This window comes from Cryptomeria japonica, chromosome 4 (genome assembly GCF_030272615.1).
Source record: "Cryptomeria japonica chromosome 4, Sugi_1.0, whole genome shotgun sequence".
NCBI classification, from domain to species: domain Eukaryota; kingdom Viridiplantae; phylum Streptophyta; class Pinopsida; order Cupressales; family Cupressaceae; genus Cryptomeria; species Cryptomeria japonica.
Genome location: NC_081408.1, coordinates 462,605,719 through 462,623,130, shown reverse-complemented (window position 1 = coordinate 462,623,130; position 17,412 = coordinate 462,605,719). Strand labels below are relative to the sequence as shown.

The 17,412-nt window shown below is 36.3% G+C and overlaps 1 protein-coding gene across 1 annotated transcript in view; it reads left to right on the top strand.

Annotated features, from left to right (window-relative positions):
- Window positions 1–17,412, top strand: part of LOC131077354 (insulin-degrading enzyme-like 1, peroxisomal) — a 266,966-nt gene that overhangs the window by 202,517 nt on the left and 47,037 nt on the right. Inside the window, exons 20-21 of the mRNA XM_058014835.2 lie at window positions 12,449–12,650; window positions 12,753–12,961. Of these exons, the coding sequence (XP_057870818.2) occupies window positions 12,449–12,650; window positions 12,753–12,961 (411 nt within the window). The remainder of the gene's footprint in view (window positions 1–12,448; window positions 12,651–12,752; window positions 12,962–17,412) is intronic.

The following is a 17,412-nucleotide window of genomic DNA, read 5'->3' as shown; positions in this document are numbered from 1 at the left end:
CAACTAAAGAATTTGGAAAGGACGATTTCCTTTTACATGATCTCCTACATTGTCTATCTACTAGCAAGAAACTGGAGATTCATAGGATTGATTTGCAGAGGCATGGTAGGCAATGGCGAAAATGAGTTTAAGTCCTATGACTGTTATCTGCAACTGCAGCTGAGCGAGAAGGCCCACTTCAGGTGGGTAAATGATGCGTTCCTGATGTATATCACTAGAACATTGCAAGGAGGAACCCATCAAAGAATCACTCCAGAAGCCAAAAGTTTAATAAGAAAGTATGGATCTTGGTTTATCCAGTTTTTGAGATTCACATACATAAGAGTCAAGGGGTTTACCGGATGTCCTTATTGACTTCTGATTTATCTGACCAATAGAATGGTCTTGCTTGAAGTCCTTAGGTAGCTTGAATTATATTAGGGCTTCGAAAAAAAAAAGCAGAAGGTGGCTATTTCCTTTCCATTTTTCATTAGGAATATGTAGTCTTGTCCAATAGCATAGGCAGTTGATAGTGCTAGGTTGGAGATGCAGTGGTATCTGTTCACATTCTATCGATCTCGGGTTGATTTTGATCCTCATAACCACATTGGATCAGTGAATGGAGAAAAGTACAGACACAAGATTGATTTGGAAGATTTTTGGGCAAATGCTGTAGATGAGTTTGAAGTCAGGAAAAGACTGGTCTAGACTGCCAGTAAGCTTGATCTAAACAACTGAGCTCTTCCGTGTCCCAGATTAGTTAGAGGACGATGGAGAATACACTTAGTCACGCTTTGATGAAAATTTGCCTCTTTCTCCTGTGAAGTGGTCAGAACTAGAATTCACTGATCTAACCTCCTTGATGCGGCCAATTGTCAAATATTTGCAATGGTGGGTTGACCAGCAAGTCCAAGGGTTGAAATGAAGAGGTGTGACTCTCACGTATAACCTGATGGTTACCATGGAATCATAGTCTTCCAATGAAGAAAGTGCCAGGCCAATCGAAAGAATCAATTTAATAAAAAGAAAGGAAGCAGTTGATGACCCTTCAAGGTCAAAGGGGAAGGAAGTCGCGAATGAGAAACTTGCTCAGAAGAAGCAAAGATTAGAACCATCCCATTTTGCTACATCTAGGAATTTGAACAGCCTAATGATTATTGAGGAGCAGCCACTTGATGAAGTAAAAATTCCTTCTCCAATCCATGAGGGAAATGTGATGTCAGTCCAACAAGAAGATGAAGAACCTCCATCTCCTACAGGCACAAAGATATTGGAATCAGATAATGAAATGGATATTATGGGCGATGAGTTTCAGGAGGGAACGATTTCCGCTCTTTGAGGAGCTTAGGATATTCTATGTGAAGAAAGTAATTAGGAAGAGGAAGGCATTGAGAAACCTACGATTCCTGATTGGATGAAAGAAAGGTTGAAAGTAAAAGTATTAGTGGAAGTCCAGGAAGAAGAAGATGACACGACCAATTTCTTGGCCAGACTAGAGAAGGTTGCTACAAAGAAGCCTGCCAGGAAGTTTTCCACAATCCAGAAAGATGAGGCAGGTTGTTGTACAGTTCAGATTGTTGTACCAAAAGTGGACAAGTCAAAAGAAGATATAACTCATTAGGAGTATGAAATTACCACTTTTGACTTGGGACCAACTACAATGGGTCAAGAGGTGGAAGACTTAGACAATTAAGTCGCTTCTATGAAGGTGAGATTGGACAAAGAGGTAGGAAAGAAGAGAGAATACAAAATGGAAATTGAGCGCCTCAAGGAATACATTCAGCACTTGACCAAACCTCTTAACCAAGACAATCCAACAACTCCACTTTTGAATTCCTCGCAAGAAACAATTGAAAATTTTGAAGAAGAAAAAGTGATGGCAAGAGAGACTAAAGAATGGATGGCAAGCAAAAGAGAAGAGGCAGCCAAAGTTGTGGACAGATTGATGCTGACATATGGACAAACCTCTTTTTTACTCTCCAAAATGGAGAGCATGGCAGAAGCATGGGCTGACCTTCAGGATGTTCAAGATAGAATTATCCCATGCCTTAGGGTGTTGAAAGGCATGCCTAAACAAGAACTGAATGATGGAAAGATAATTGTTGTTGGAGCTGCATATGAATTCAACGCATGAAATTGGGCATTGGTTGCATGAAGCAAAGTCCTGGAGAAGGTGAAGGCTGATAGTACTAAAGGCCGAAGAGAAGGTTAAATAAATACCAAGCAAAATATTCCTTGCAATAACTGATTTACTTGAAAAGGAGACCATTCGAGAAAGTGATATGCAGCTAGAAAATCTCAAACTCAAAACTCAAGAAATTTTCATGTCACAAGACTAGTATTGAAGCAGAATTTGACTAAGGCATTAGATTTGTTGTCCATTCGGGATGCCTTCCAAAAACAGGAGTTGGAATGGGAGATTGCATTTGCTGCTTGTGCAGATGACTTGGACGGATGGGAATACAGGATCAATATGTTGCCACTTGTCACTATGGAAGAGGTTGGCTCAATCGTGTCTAGATTCATTGAACACATTGTCGCTCACGAGGATAAGGATGTGCCTTCCTAGAAGATAGCTCTTCACGCCACTTGTCTAGCATGCATTTGTCTCTGGTTTTATTTTGGGAAACCCTAATTAGGGTTGTGTTGTCCTAATCTCTGTCATTGATCTTAGATCGATCTCTGCCTTTCATTTGTTTTCAAAAACTCTATATAAACTCTCATTCTCTCATTTCATTGTGTTGTGGAGAGATTTATGAAATTGTTGTTTAGAGCTATCTTGATAATACAAGTTCATTTGCAGTTTGCTTTGAAACCTTACTATTATCATATGGTTGCATATCTTTCTTCAACAATAGAATAGTTTTGTTTTCAAAGTTGTTAAATGAATGAAGGATTTGATAGTATAGGTTGGTAAAACAATTGCTCATACTTTCTTTGAATAGATGATTTTTATTCAATGTGTAAAGTTAGCCTAAGCTTATGTCGTGGATGCTTAACTTCTACTGTGGATGAATATTGTTTGTTGGATGGTATCATTCGTAGTCTGAAAATTTCAAGCACAACCTTAGAAGATTGCGCCTACTTTGTATAGTTGTCCTAAGTGTGGCGAAGCAGAGTATTGTTATTGGTTTCACCTAATCTCTACTGTCTCCCGAGTTCTTAGGAATAGTATAGAACTTCTTAACCCTCATCCTTTTTATCCCTTTTTTAAAGTCCAAAACTAAAAAGCAAAAAAATAAAATAAAGGAGAGAACTCATTGTTATATTCGTCTAAATCCTAACTTGTGATCAATATTGTTGACTTGTTTTTTAGGACTACGTCGAACACAAAATAAAGTTGCCTAACGGTCACTTCACTCGCTCTTGATCAAAGTGCGATTGCATGCTAAGATTGCAAGAAGTTCAAACAATAGACTCCAAGGTTCCTTTATGCTGCGGACGTGACACAACTGGCTGATGTGATTGTTGGTAATCCAAGGGGCCTTATGTTGGCATCATTCTTTCACTTCTTTGTTGTGGCTTGAACTCCATCATTGGATATGGTTATTCTGCGATGTTGCTGCTTCGAACAGACTAAAATGAACTGAAAATAAAGGGGAAAGGGTTTAGAAGGATCTAAATCTATTCTTAAGGGCAATGATAACAATGAATAGTGCTCTGGTGCACAAATTCTGAATAAACCAAGCTCTGCTTCGCCAAGTTTAACTACAACTCCGCAAGAACTGGTGCAATCTTCTGAGGATGTTGAAGGATTTTCAAATCGAGAAAGTGCATTTGAATACCCAAAACGATGCAATCCAAATGACTGTCCACAATCGAACTTAGCACAAGTTTAGTGGCTCAGGCTAACTTTACACTGCAACTTACAATCAACAAGATGCAAAAAGTATGAACCATGGAAATTCATCAGACACCATTACATTCTCCATTGAAATCAAAGCAGTTCATCTAACAATTGAGAAAATAAAATTCTACTCTAAGTGAGGAAGGTGAAACTATGCAAGCTTTGAAAAAATAACTTAAGTGGACACCATCAGGGAGCAATGTTTCACTGTTATTATCTCAAAACTTATCACAACAATTTCATACAAGTCTCCCCCCTTTTACAAATAAGGGGGTCACCCCTTTATATAGGCCTTAGGCCATGATCACATACAAAACCCTAATTAGGGTTTGCCCAAAAGATTCTCCACTCAAGATGCAACAAGGTGGGAATCAGCAATAAATACCCCATAAACCCCATATACAATTAATTACAATCATGCCGAAAATGGCACCCATAAAGCATTAATTAACCATTACATTGAAAACGTGCCCACTATGCAATGAATGTACCCTCATGCAAAAATCGCCCATGATGCCATAAATGCTCCATCATTTCCACATGCGGCGGTTGCATGCAAAAGGAATCTACCATAAATTCAACATGCAATGACCGGGTCGCCTTTTGGACAAATATTTCGGTAATGAATGCGCCACTCCACTGCCATGTGTTCAATAGATCCTCGCCATGCAAGTGGACCCCGTCGTCGTATATCCGCTCCTGCACATCTGGAATTGTTGGAGAGGGAAAATTCGATTCAGGAAGAATTTTCTTGAAGTCTCCTCAACTTTCCTTGCTTGAAGAAGGTTTTCCATCAATTTTCACCATCTCCTATTTTTTAGGAATTTTCCACAAATTAGGGTTCAAGTCCAAGAGGGAGAGAATTCTGCTACGAATCAAAATCTATGAAAATTTTAATAATTGGATGTGATTTGATGCTTGAGAATGGATTTTTCAAAAATTTTCTCGAGGGGAAATTTCTTATTCAGTTCATCCCTGATTCCTTCCTTGCCTTAGAAATTGTTTTTTTACCTTCAACTCATCCCGGCGTGGAATTCATGTGGGGAACGAATTCCCCTTTGGAAAGAAATTTGTTCCTTACCCTTGAGGAAAGAAATTCTTCATGCCGTAGCCAAATTTTTACCTTTTCCAAGAATTTTGTCGTGAAGGAAGGAATTTCCAACACTTGGCCAAATTCTCACCTTTTCCAAGAATTTTGTTGTGAAGGAAGGAATTTCCATCACTTAGTCAATTTTTTCACTTTCTTGGAATTTCTTCTTCTTGGGTGCAATTCTTCCCTGAGGAAGGAATTTTTATGCTCTTTGAATTCATCGTGTTTGCAGGGAGCTTTTCAACCAATTTTCACATCTCCGATTTTTTAGGAAATTTCCTAAAATTTAGGACCCGGGTCCAGGAGAGAGAGATTTCTCCCACGAGTCCAAATCTGCAAAAAAATTCGGATTTTGATAAGATTTGGTGTCTAAAAATGGAAATTTTAAAAAATTTCTCGAGGGGATTTTTACTTTTCATTCTTCCTTGACCCTTGGATTTTCATGCCTTACACAATTTCTCTTCATTCTTTGACTTGAACGTGGAATCCAGCTTGGTGAAGGAATTTCATTATTTCCATGCCTCAAAAAATTTCTCTTCAACTTCCTGACTGGGCATGGAATTTTGACCTTGATCGAGGAAATTTCATCTTGAAGCATTCATCCTTGATCCCTGGATTTTCACGTGCCTCAGACAAATTTTCAGTTTTCCAACTTAGGCGTAGAATTCACTCTTCATGTAGAGTTCATTTCATCCTTGATTTTTTCCCTGACTTAGCCATTTCAACATCCTTTCCTTGGTCAGGGCACAATTCTTCACTTGTGAAGGAATTTTGAGTCTTTCAACCTTTTCCATGGATATCTCTTTTTGGCGCCCTTTCAATGAAGGAAGAATTTCTCTGTTTTTTTGCGAATTCCATGGTAGCTTAATTTTAGCGCCCTCCTTTGGCCTGGGGCGAAATTCTCACTTGTTCAAGGAGGAATAAATCTTTAGTCTTTTCCATGCATCATTCATTTTAGCACCCTACTTGAGTGTTGGGCGAAGTTTTGCATTGGTGAAGGATTCGTGCACTTCTTCATCTCTCCCTGCATACCTCATTATAGTGCCCGCCCTTGTCTTAGGGCGGAAATTCTTCATGGAGGAGGAATTCATGATTTTGTCTATCCTTCCTTGACCCTTCCAATTTGGTGCCTTTCTGGGGAGTAGGGCGGATTTTTACTATGGCCAAGGAATTTTGACCATGGAGGAATCTTCCTTTATCGGAATATATACATGAAATATAACATTTAAGTATAAGTGGCATCTTCAATTTGTCTTTTTCCTTTCGTATACTTTTAGTTATATTTCATATATATTGGCAGGATGTTTGAGAGTGGTTTCAGGTCCCTAGGAATCATAATGCAAATTCTGGATTTTGGAAGATCTTTCAAATTTTCAGACTTAGTCAAATTTCAGGCCATTTTCGGATCAGGATGACATTGGTGGATTGATGTGAATTTCTAGAATTGTATGATTTTGCATGCTTTCCTCTTCCGGAATAGGAGTTCCATACTTAACCATTTTTTGATCCAACTTGTTTGCCTTTTGACTCTTCCGGATTTAGAAATGATCTTCAGGAACGTTCAGTCTTCAGCGTTTTTCAGGGATGAACCTACCAAAATAGATTTTCCCAAATAGTAAGTGTTTCAAAATGTTAGGGTTTGGACAAAATAGGTCAGGAAAGCACTTACTAAAAATAGAAACTTACTAAAAATAGAAATTACTGTTAGGGGTAAATAACGTATGTTAGTAAGAATAATATTTATAAGTGTGTTTATGGTTATGTTTTGTCACCGAGAGGTTCCCGTCGGGTAGTTGGGAGTTGGTGACTGTTGGCAACTTGGCCAACCGTCGAGTATATATATTGTTTAGATGGAACCTCAGAAGGGGAGATTATGTGTGGAGTTATTCAGATCAATCAATAAAGATTTAACTCTTCTGGTCTAGTTGTTTATTGTTATTACTTATGCTGTGACATATGAATGTACTGGTACATGAATAATTGGTACGTGTGGAAAACACTGTATTATCTGTGAGTTTGACCAACCTTACTTTAAGGACTAAACAATTACTAAAAATAGTAAGTTTGATTTTTGGCAAAATGACAACATCTCGAGACTCGGCAAAATCCCTAAAATATAGGAACTTTCTAAAAATAGAAAGTTACTCCGTTTTGGCTCAAACTTTACTGGGAGGTTGCTTGAAGGGTCCTGATTCCAGTTATATGTTCAGTTTTTCCAAAACCCTAAAAGAAACCCCTAAAATCTAGGACTTAAGGCAGAAACCCCTAAAATCTAGGACTTAAGGCAGAAACCCAAAAATTAACAAAACGAGTCCTAGACTAAACCAAATTTGCTCAAACGAAAAGCAAACTTAATCAATTTGACCCCCGAACACTTGCAAACTTAGAGAGAGACTGACGAGACTACTACGAAAAGACCCAAAAACGAAGCCAAAAGACCAGAAAGGCTTAAAAAGTAGGGGGTCTCCATTTGCAATGGGGCGATGTGTAAAAACGTCACAACAAGTATTAGTTGAGTGTAAGTCCCCCTTGTATTTCAGCATGCATAACCAAGGAAGCTATCCAATATAAAGTCCCCCGTTCGCACATATAAACCTTAGAGTCGCCGTGTGGTCTTTCTTGCAATCATGGCATACGTAGTGATTTTGGTCAAGAGAGGGTAGAGTGTTTTTGGCATTTTATTCTAATGTTCGTTGAATGATAAAAAGTACAACAGGAGGTTTTTTTAATGCTTAGCTTGTTGGTTCAGTTATATTATCATTTCATGTTTTAATGCTTTGTTTCAAATGTCAAACCCTCAAGAACATTGTAACTGAACATTGAAAGAATCAAATCAAATTTCTTATCAGCAAGAAACACTTATTTTGCTTTGTCAAGTTGTCTTTTCAAAAAAATATAGGGGTGTTGTTACACATTGATTAGAGGTGGAACAGTCAACTTCAACAACCAATTCATGCAATGGGGTACTATCTAAACCTCAAGTTTTTCTTCTATGATAGCTTCATGGATGCTAATGTGGAGGTTATGAAGGGCCTATCCACATGTATTGAGAGGATGACAGCAGCAGTTGAGGTGAGAGACCTCATCATGTCTGAGTTGTAGAATTATAGAGCAACTAAGGGGAGGCTGGTTTCTTTGCGATTAGCTATACAAGGAAGAAAACCCAAACACCAAGCAAAAGTGAAGTCTTATATGTTGCAAGTTATAATTTACAATTGTTAATAGAATATTGTTTATTTACAAAACCTTGAATATCTTATTTGCAGATTCTTGGTGAGATGATTGGGTTGCAAAAACCCAAAATCTGCTAAGGCTAGCTCTCTGAGATTTTTCTGAACCTTGTAGTGCTTCAGTCTATGAGAGCAATTAGAATTTGTTTGATGCCATTCACACAAATAAGGGTAATAAGTTGATTCAACAATGTCTCAATTATCCTTTTTTTTTTGTACGATACAACTCTCTTCTTTGCAAAAGGAAGGTGGAGGACTAACCAGAGTGACTATTTGATTTGGATGAGATTGATCTCTATAGTGACTATTTTATTGGCTGTAATGTCCCCTTTTGGGATTTGCTGTAATTTAGTCCTGAGACAACAATTCCAACTTAATATGAGAGTTGTAATACATTAATAAATATAATTTTATCAAAATTGAATATATTTCATTATAATATTCAACTTAAAGTTTTAAGGCTAGTTTGGAAAAGTAATACTTATCTTGATAGATTCTCTGATTTGGGATATATGTTTTTATATTGTAGACATCCTCTTAAACCATCTTATTGATATCTCACAATTAGTGGAGAGGGTAAAAAACACCAATAATTTTCCCAAACAAAAATCTTCAATCTTCAACATGTTGTTGACCTTTTGGTAATGCTGACTGTCCAAATCACAAACAATAATCTCCAGATTCCTTGTGAAAACTTAAGTGGGGCTGAAGTAAAAAACACAACTAATAAAGTCTTCCAAATAGGTCCCATTCCATTTAGTGGAGCTTCTGCAAAAGACACAACAAGATTGTGGAATCTCCAAAAACTCTTTCTAAATGCTGCAGTCACTGTTTCAAGCTTCTTTTAACAAGTATTCAGCTGCCGATTGTTTGGGGCCCACAAAGCACTCGTGGCAAGCTTATTTTAATACTAATAAATCTGAAGTTTTATTGAAGTCCTCGTACTTCAATTCTGATATTTGTGTCAGATCAAATGGTATTGGTAATTCTTCAAATATTATCCTCCCTTCGGTTCTTTCAAACTTTGATAGGAAACAGTATATAAAGCCATCCATGCCCAATGGAATGATATCGAGTGCCTCTTTATACCTTACCATAGGATGCATTTATCCCCAAGAGACGTCTCCATTGTCTACCTTAGTTCCGATTTGTTATGCCAAACAGTCACCTTGTAATCGCAGTTATGAATTCCATGGACAGAATATTTCTTGTGCCTTCCACAATTATACGATAGTATTATATTTGGTGCCATAATAATATCGACTCACAAATTAGTTTATCATTGATACTCTTTCTTCTATTTGATTGCTGACGTAACACATTAGTTGCCGCCTAAGAGTTTATTAATGTAAACATATTAATCATTGCTGCTTTGACAAACATAATCGATCCTTTCTTATTATTAGTTATCACTATCTCAAAGATTATAATCACTGATCAATGTTTGTTATTTGTTCTAATAACAAGATATTGTTTAACCTTTAAGTCACAGTCATCATAACTAGGGACGTTGACCATGTTGTAAGTAATCCGCTGAGCCTTGGTTATTCGAATATAATTGCCAATCGCAAATCAATGGAGTCAACCGCTTCTGCTGCTCTGTCGATCTCTTGGCAATGTCCCTTTACTCGCTACCTCCCATCGTATGTGCCTTACATGATCTGCTCTTTTCACAATGATTATCGAGGTTGCTTATCTGTAACTAGTAAGTCACATATTTATTTATCTGCTGTCTTAGAAAATTGACTATTACATAAGGTTGACTAACATAAACAATTCTCTCTCTTTAAGATTAAAAGTGCACTTGTCATAAATCATAGGCTTATTCACTATCCTCAACCTCATCATTCATAAAGATTATACAAGGAGCTTTCTTAATATTAACAATATTTGATGGGTTTCAGTTTGGGGACATCACAAGAGACCTCATCTTTCTGAGTTGTAGAGTTATAAAGCAACTAGGGGGAGGCTGGTTTCTTTGCAATTAGCTATACAAGGAAGAAAACCCAAACACCAAGCAAAAGTGAAGTCTTATATATTGCAAGTTATAATTTACAATTGTTAATAGAATATTGTTTATTTACAAAATCTTGGATATCTTATTTGCAGATTCTTGGTGGGACGATTGCGTTGCAAAAACCCCAAAATCTGCGAAGGCTAGCTCTCTGAATTTTTTCTGAACCTTGTAGTGCTTCAGTCTATGAGAGCAATTAGAGTTTGTTTGATGCTATTTTCACAATTAAGGGTAATAAGTTGATTCAACAATGTCTCAATTATCTTTTTTTTCGTACAATACAACTTTCTTCTTTGCGCAAGAAAGGTGGAGGACCAACCAGAGTGACTATTTGATTTGGATGAGATTGATCTCTATAGTGACTAGACCATAAAGGATGATGTGCCCTCCTTGTATAGAAAGGATGAGATTATCGATTTCGAAAGGCAAGCTATTGAGGTTGTGGCTGCAACAAAAGAAAGGGAAATTGGATTGCATGATATTGATATGGTGGAGGAAGAATCATCGCCATCTACCAATAGGGTGGAGCCACAAGGCCGAGCCACAATTTTTCACTACCATCGAATTTTTCACTAGGTTGGGGAAGAGGAAATTGTAAAAAGTATTAATTTTTTACTTGCCTTTATGGAATTTATGATGATCATTTTTAAAGACAATTGTCATAAATTCATAATAGTTATCAGTTAGCAGCTAGCTATTGTAGCCAGTATCCAGCTTTGCATGATGATGCAATTTGTTTATCCATATGTATTAAATAATCAAATTTGATAGAAAACATTTTCTCATGGTTTTTTAGACTCATTTGATACATTTTGTAATTGAATTTTGTAAAATGAAAGTGTTTTTTTAAAGAAATTTTAGGATTTTTTAAGTTGCCGAGTTTTTGTTGAGTCTAAATTTTTGTGCTTGCCAAGTACTCGATAAGTCTGAGTACTCGACAAGTCTGAGTTAATGAACTATGGTTATTGTTTCTTATTGCCTGCACAAGAAGTGGGATCCACTTTAAAGTAATAATAGCTTGAGAAAAAGAAACACTTTGAGAGTAGTAACAGTTATGTGAGGCTACTTTATTAAATTCTTCATTCCAAAAATGAAATGAATTCAATACAACTAGGAATAGAATTTATTTGTTGTAATAATATAAAACATCTGAACTGTTCCACCATTTAAGCTGATCACAACCATGCTACTAAAGTAACTCACTGTGGCAAGTTATATCAATGTGAACACTAATTGCCCATATTTTAACTGTCAAAGATCATCAATATCCAACATGGAAACAGTGATTGCTGCATTGATAACATCATGGGGAATCATTGTTTACAAATTGGATATCTCATTTAAAGTGAAACAACTCATACTAAATATGACAAGCATTAACGAGAAACCATTTCCCTGAGAACATGTTTATTAACCTACCTATAGCAATTTCTGGTTTTGCAGAATTCAGATTGCATAAATGATAAAATTATCTAACTCAAACTAAAGGAGATTATAAGCAAACAATGAAAGGGATTCCTATCCAAAAGTGTAAACATAGACTAGATGATCACAGTATAGAATTGTTTGAAAGTGGAGGAGTAGATGTTTGTACTAGCAGCTGGCTTGAGCCATCAATGAGATGGCTTGGCCATCCAATCTGGGGGCTGGTTTTAGGGTTAACCCTTCTGCCCCAACTCAAGAGGACTAGCTCCCTTGTTCTTATGTTACCATGCAAACAATGCTTATGTATTTACACATTAATGCCTCTGCTCTGCACTGAAGCTTTGCAGAAGTTGAGTTTGAGTTCTGGAGTTGATGCATGCTGTTATGCAAGTAGCTCCAGTCTTGGCATACATGTGGTATTTGTAGGGTTTCCTTCTGTATCCATTTTTTTAACATCTTACAATGATCTGGAAATGAAACAAACTTGAGAGCTTGACCATCAGTCATGATTTCTAAACTGTTTCTCATATTGACTTTGTGAGAGATTATGAAGAACAACATTCACAATTATATTCTTAAGTAGTTAGAAAGGATAATCTGTTCATTCACATGAGTGCGTATTGTGTTTGACATTGGATATTTGCAAACCTCCCATATATTACCATATCATGACAAATATTTTTCTGTAGTCGGTCACTTAATGTATCCATTCAGCCCCATACCCTGATTTACATTTTCTTTTCTGTTTGTGGTCATTAAAGACCTTAATTCCACTGATAGTCAGTAAAAGCCTAGTTCTTCATCGATCTTTTATCCATGCATGTGCACATTACTTATTGTGTTTTATTAGTTTTTGATAACAGGAAAAGGTCTTGAAGAATTATCTGAATTACAAGTTTCATCAGCCATATCAACAGGCTTTCTATTATTGTTCATTACTATTAGAGCATCGCATGTGGCAAAGGACTGAATTCCTTGAGATTATTCCTCAAATTGAAGCAGATGACCTGATGAAATTCGCTCCCCGTATAATCTCACGAACATTTATGGAATGTTATGTTGCAGGTTTGGTTTTTTAGCCATGCTATGTAGTTCTCTTCATGTTGAAACCTGAAACAAGAAACATGAACTTAATGCAATACATGATCATACTTGATGCAATTTCAGGTAATATGACATCAATGGAATCAAAGTCTCTGGTTGAGCATATTGAAGACTCTTTGTTCAATGGTCATTTGTCTCCATGCAAGCCACTTTTTCCATCACAACATTTGGAAAGGAGAATTGTCAAACTTGATTCAGGCACAAATTTCTACTATCCTGTTGAGGGACTAAATGAACAGGATGAGAATTCTGCACTGCACCATTACATTCAAGTAATCTTCATTTTACATAGCAATATGTTTGGCATCTTTTTTCATGAATTCACTTGTTACTGGTAAATGCTTTGTTTTTCCATTTTGCATGTTGGTTTGTTATATCCAGATTTGACTAGGTTTTCTATTTCTTATTAATGTCAAGTCATAGATGCCAGTTTCCATTATATAGTCAATTGTAAGTTCTTGGAAGAAAATGATTTTTAAAAAATAGTTTTTGTCTACCTTTTGTGCTTAAATATTTTTTTTGCACTATTTGGCATTGCATGGGCTGAGAGTGTTGTCCTGTATTTAACAGTGAAGTCTTCTATTGCATCTTTGAAAGTGTTGGAATGCCATTTTTAGAGCACTAGCCAGACGATATTCAAGACAAAACACAGAAGACAATGATGTCAGCTACATTAGCCACTTATTTCTTAGTCATCTTTTATTTCATCATTTGAACTTTGTTTTAGAAGTATTAATTAGGACATCATCATCAAAGTCAAAGTTTTGATACACTGGGCCAAAATTTTGTATTTTCCTTGAAGCTGACCTACGTAGAATTCTCCTAAATCATCTCATTCAACCATGCTTTACCATAAAACTTGACATCAACCTCATCAGACTTGCATTACTTTTTATTGATGGATCTGAATTAGAGCCTTTCAACAATGAGGTTTAGGAACCAATAAAAAAGTTAGGGCTGAAGAAAAAATTGTAGCAGAGTGGCACTGGTTTTTCTCACACATATATTTTGCTATTGGGCAGCTAATTGTCCTGTTGGAGACAATAGCCAAAAAACAAAGAAATTAAAGAAAAATATTTTGATTTTTTGGGTGATGGAGACAGGGTTGGTCTTAAAGAAAGAAATGAAGAAATAATTTTAATGACTGAAATACCTATCTGAGACATCTATAGGACAATGGGTGTCAAGGGATGCCCATGATCTAGAAATATTTTTGGTATAGTCTCTATTCATATGAGATCTTGTGTTTTTCTTATGGATTTATATTGGTGTGTGCATATGCTATATTTGTTGCTCACATATCCTGCTCATTGATGAAGATACAGTGGTACATTTCATGCCAAGATTGAACTTCATAGCCATTCCTAAAAATTGAACATTTGGGAAGAAAATTTTGACATTGAGGCACATTAAGTACACCACCAGCATACTATTCTTCTCCATATTTGAATGTAATATTCACATCGCTTGTGGTTTTAATAGAACTTTTTAACTATATGTAACCTTTTTATGTTTCGTGTATCCATGCTAAGTCTTAAATATATTCACTCTTTAGATTGCAGAAAGTTAGTGGTTCATGGGGATCCTTTTGTTATCAAGCTTTCCATTTTCCCAAGGTTCTAAAAATCATTAGATTGTTCCATTGTTGGAGATCAATAGTGGGCAGTATTCTAGAGATTAATGGGTTTACACAATTTTTTACGTAGCAATTTGTTCCCATATATTTGTGAAAAACCAGTGGCTCATGGGGATCCGACTGATATTAAGTGTTCCATTTTCTAAAGGTCACAATTTTTTTTAGGTTTGTAGTTAGTGTACAATGCCTATTTGTATGTTTCGTTAATATGGTTTATCCTGCTATGTCTTAATTGTTTGTTGGGTTTGGTAGTTATAAGAGTTGACTGGCAATTGTGTTTCTCTTGGCAACCATTGGATTCTGTAAATAGATTTAATAATTTGTATCATTAAGGAATGCAATATGATCTAGTCTGATCACATTTTATCCTTGGTTGACTATCTTTGGTCTAGTTCTATAACTTCATGTGCAAATACAGATATGCTTTTACTCCTCTATTTGGTATGCAATTCTACATTATTTCAAGTATTCATTTTTATCAAATAGTAGAGTAAACATTGGTGGCATTGTCTTCATAGGATACAGATCAGATTTGAGAGGTTCATGCCCATGGACCTCAATAAAGCCAAGTAGAGACCACCTTGTGTTCAAGATCAAGAGATTAGGCGCTCTTTAAGGATTGTAGAGCAAAGAGAACAAAGAAGATTGTTGATGTGTTTTTTATGACACCCCGAACACAGAATAAAATATCAAGTATTCTATCCTCTTTTGAACAAGGAAACACCAAATGCTAAGCTTTGTGATCAAACAAGGTGACCACAAGGTTTACAATGCGAACAATTGACTTTAAGTTATGGATAGACTCATGGTTTAGATGTAATATGCTGGTTCACACAAAGGGACTTACACAATCGTTCTAGGATTCTATCAATTCCTTCTCAAAGTGATTTATGATTTTGCAATAAGGCTCTCAAAGTAAATCTATGAAAGATCTTTGAAATAAAATGCAAAAGGATGAAGTTTAGGAGTCTAATCTATCTCTAACAATGTAAAAAACTATTGATGACTTAGTGAAACCAAATCAAGCTTTGCTTCACCATAAGAAACAACTACGCAAAGATGATGCAATCTTCCAAGGAAATGTAAATGATTTTTAAATCGCCCATACACATTAACACCAAAGACAATGTGAATCAATGAGCATGAAGCAATTGAAGTTAAGCTTTAATGGAGTTCAGTCTAATCATGCACTGCAACTTGCAATCAACAAATCACAAATGGTATGAGCATGTAGGTTTCACCATGAATTAAACAACAATGTCTTCCATTCAACTAAGTAACTTGCTGTAAACAACTATTAACCTAACTTGAGAAATAGGAAACTATGCTAATACCAAAAACAACACATAGGCTCACCAAGCTTCAATGAGTTTGTATTTACTTTGGCAGTATCTCGGCTACAATTTCACAAGTCCCTTGCTACAAATGAACTGAGCAATCCTTATTTAGAGCTCAAATTACAAACAAAGGGCTAGGATTGATTTGAAATCAACGGCCAATATAATTCAAAATTGCCCTAATTAGGGATAGTTACAACTAACTACCTATTGACGTGGCTAACGTCGGATTTCAACTCCTTTCGGTCAACACAAAATAGAATCTATTAGCAATCCCATTATCTCTTGCATAAGGTAGTTCCAATGCTACTGAAACGATCACTGTAGAACAACCTCAAGGTTCATTTCGTCAGGGCTTTACTATGGGATGACTCAGAGGTTCATGTGTCTTGTTGGTAGACACAAGGGTGACTTACGCTAGTGGACAGACTTGGCTCAAAAGGTTTGGTAAGATATCCCCTAAACTTCTACAAGTCAGTTTTCATCTGATTTTGCATTAAACTTGATGCTACCATGATGGATTTACTTTCAGATTATTAGAAAAAAGTAAAAAGAGGAAAGGGGGAAGAGAGATACTATCTACTTCTATCTAAAATAATACATTCAAGCAAATAGACTGAGATCTTATAATAACCATGTTTTACTTCGCCAATAATTTACACAACTAAGTAAAACCTGATGCAATCTTCAAAGGAAACTAGATTTTCAAATTATTAAGCACAAATGCTTACTTTAGACATTCACTCATCTAGCTTTTAACAACTGAACTATGTTTGTAAATAAGTTCAAACTAACCATGTAGAGGGATTGACAATCAACCAATCCTTAATGGTGTGAACTAAAGACCTCTATCAAATATAAATCTGAATATATTACTTGAAAGGAAAATACATAACAGAAATTAAAGGGTGAGGAAGTGAACCACGCACTCACAGGAAATAACAACAGCTTTTAACTCAATTAAATCTATGTATATTTCGACAGAGTTTCTGCAACAATCCAAGAACTTCTTAAAAAAATAAGGGAAAACCAGTCTCTTTAAATAGATTTTTAAAACTGGATGAATGGCCCAAATTTAAACAATACAAGTAGCCAAGATTCATCCTAAAAAGCATGACTGCGCATACCTAGTTAATAAGGGACATACTTCCCAACTAACTAACCAACTACCTACCACAAAGCTGTCCCCCAAAAAGTACATTTGCACGGAGCTCAAAATCTGAAGAGTGTACTTGGGTAGTTGGGGAGAAATAACTAACTTTGTGGACCTTCACTTTTTATGATCCCAAAGTAGATATTTTCCCTTTTTTACAAAAAGTCACTTTCGCCCTTAAAATATCCTGTCCTGATATCTCGGTCTACTGCCCGCTCTACACGAACATGGAATCGTAAGCATGCAATACACAATTTCTTAAGGGGAGGAATAGGAGGATTATGCATGCAGAAGCGGATGTCCTCGCAATGACTGTCCATTCTTCTTAGCTACTCGAACCAGTCTATCCTATGGGTTTCAAAATTTTGTATTGCTATGTGCAGCGTGCTGGCGAACTCTATGTAAGCTGTAGAGTATGTGGTCTTATCACTTTTCAGCCAGCCATTCCAGTACAATTTCATTTTGTCACACTCCATGTTATCTTTCCAGTCATTGACTAACGCCTTGAGGGCCCTTTCACAAAAAGTCTTGACGTTAGATAAGGTTGCCTTGCACTCGTCCCACCCTTTGCCGATGTAATCTGCCATGTCACTCTTC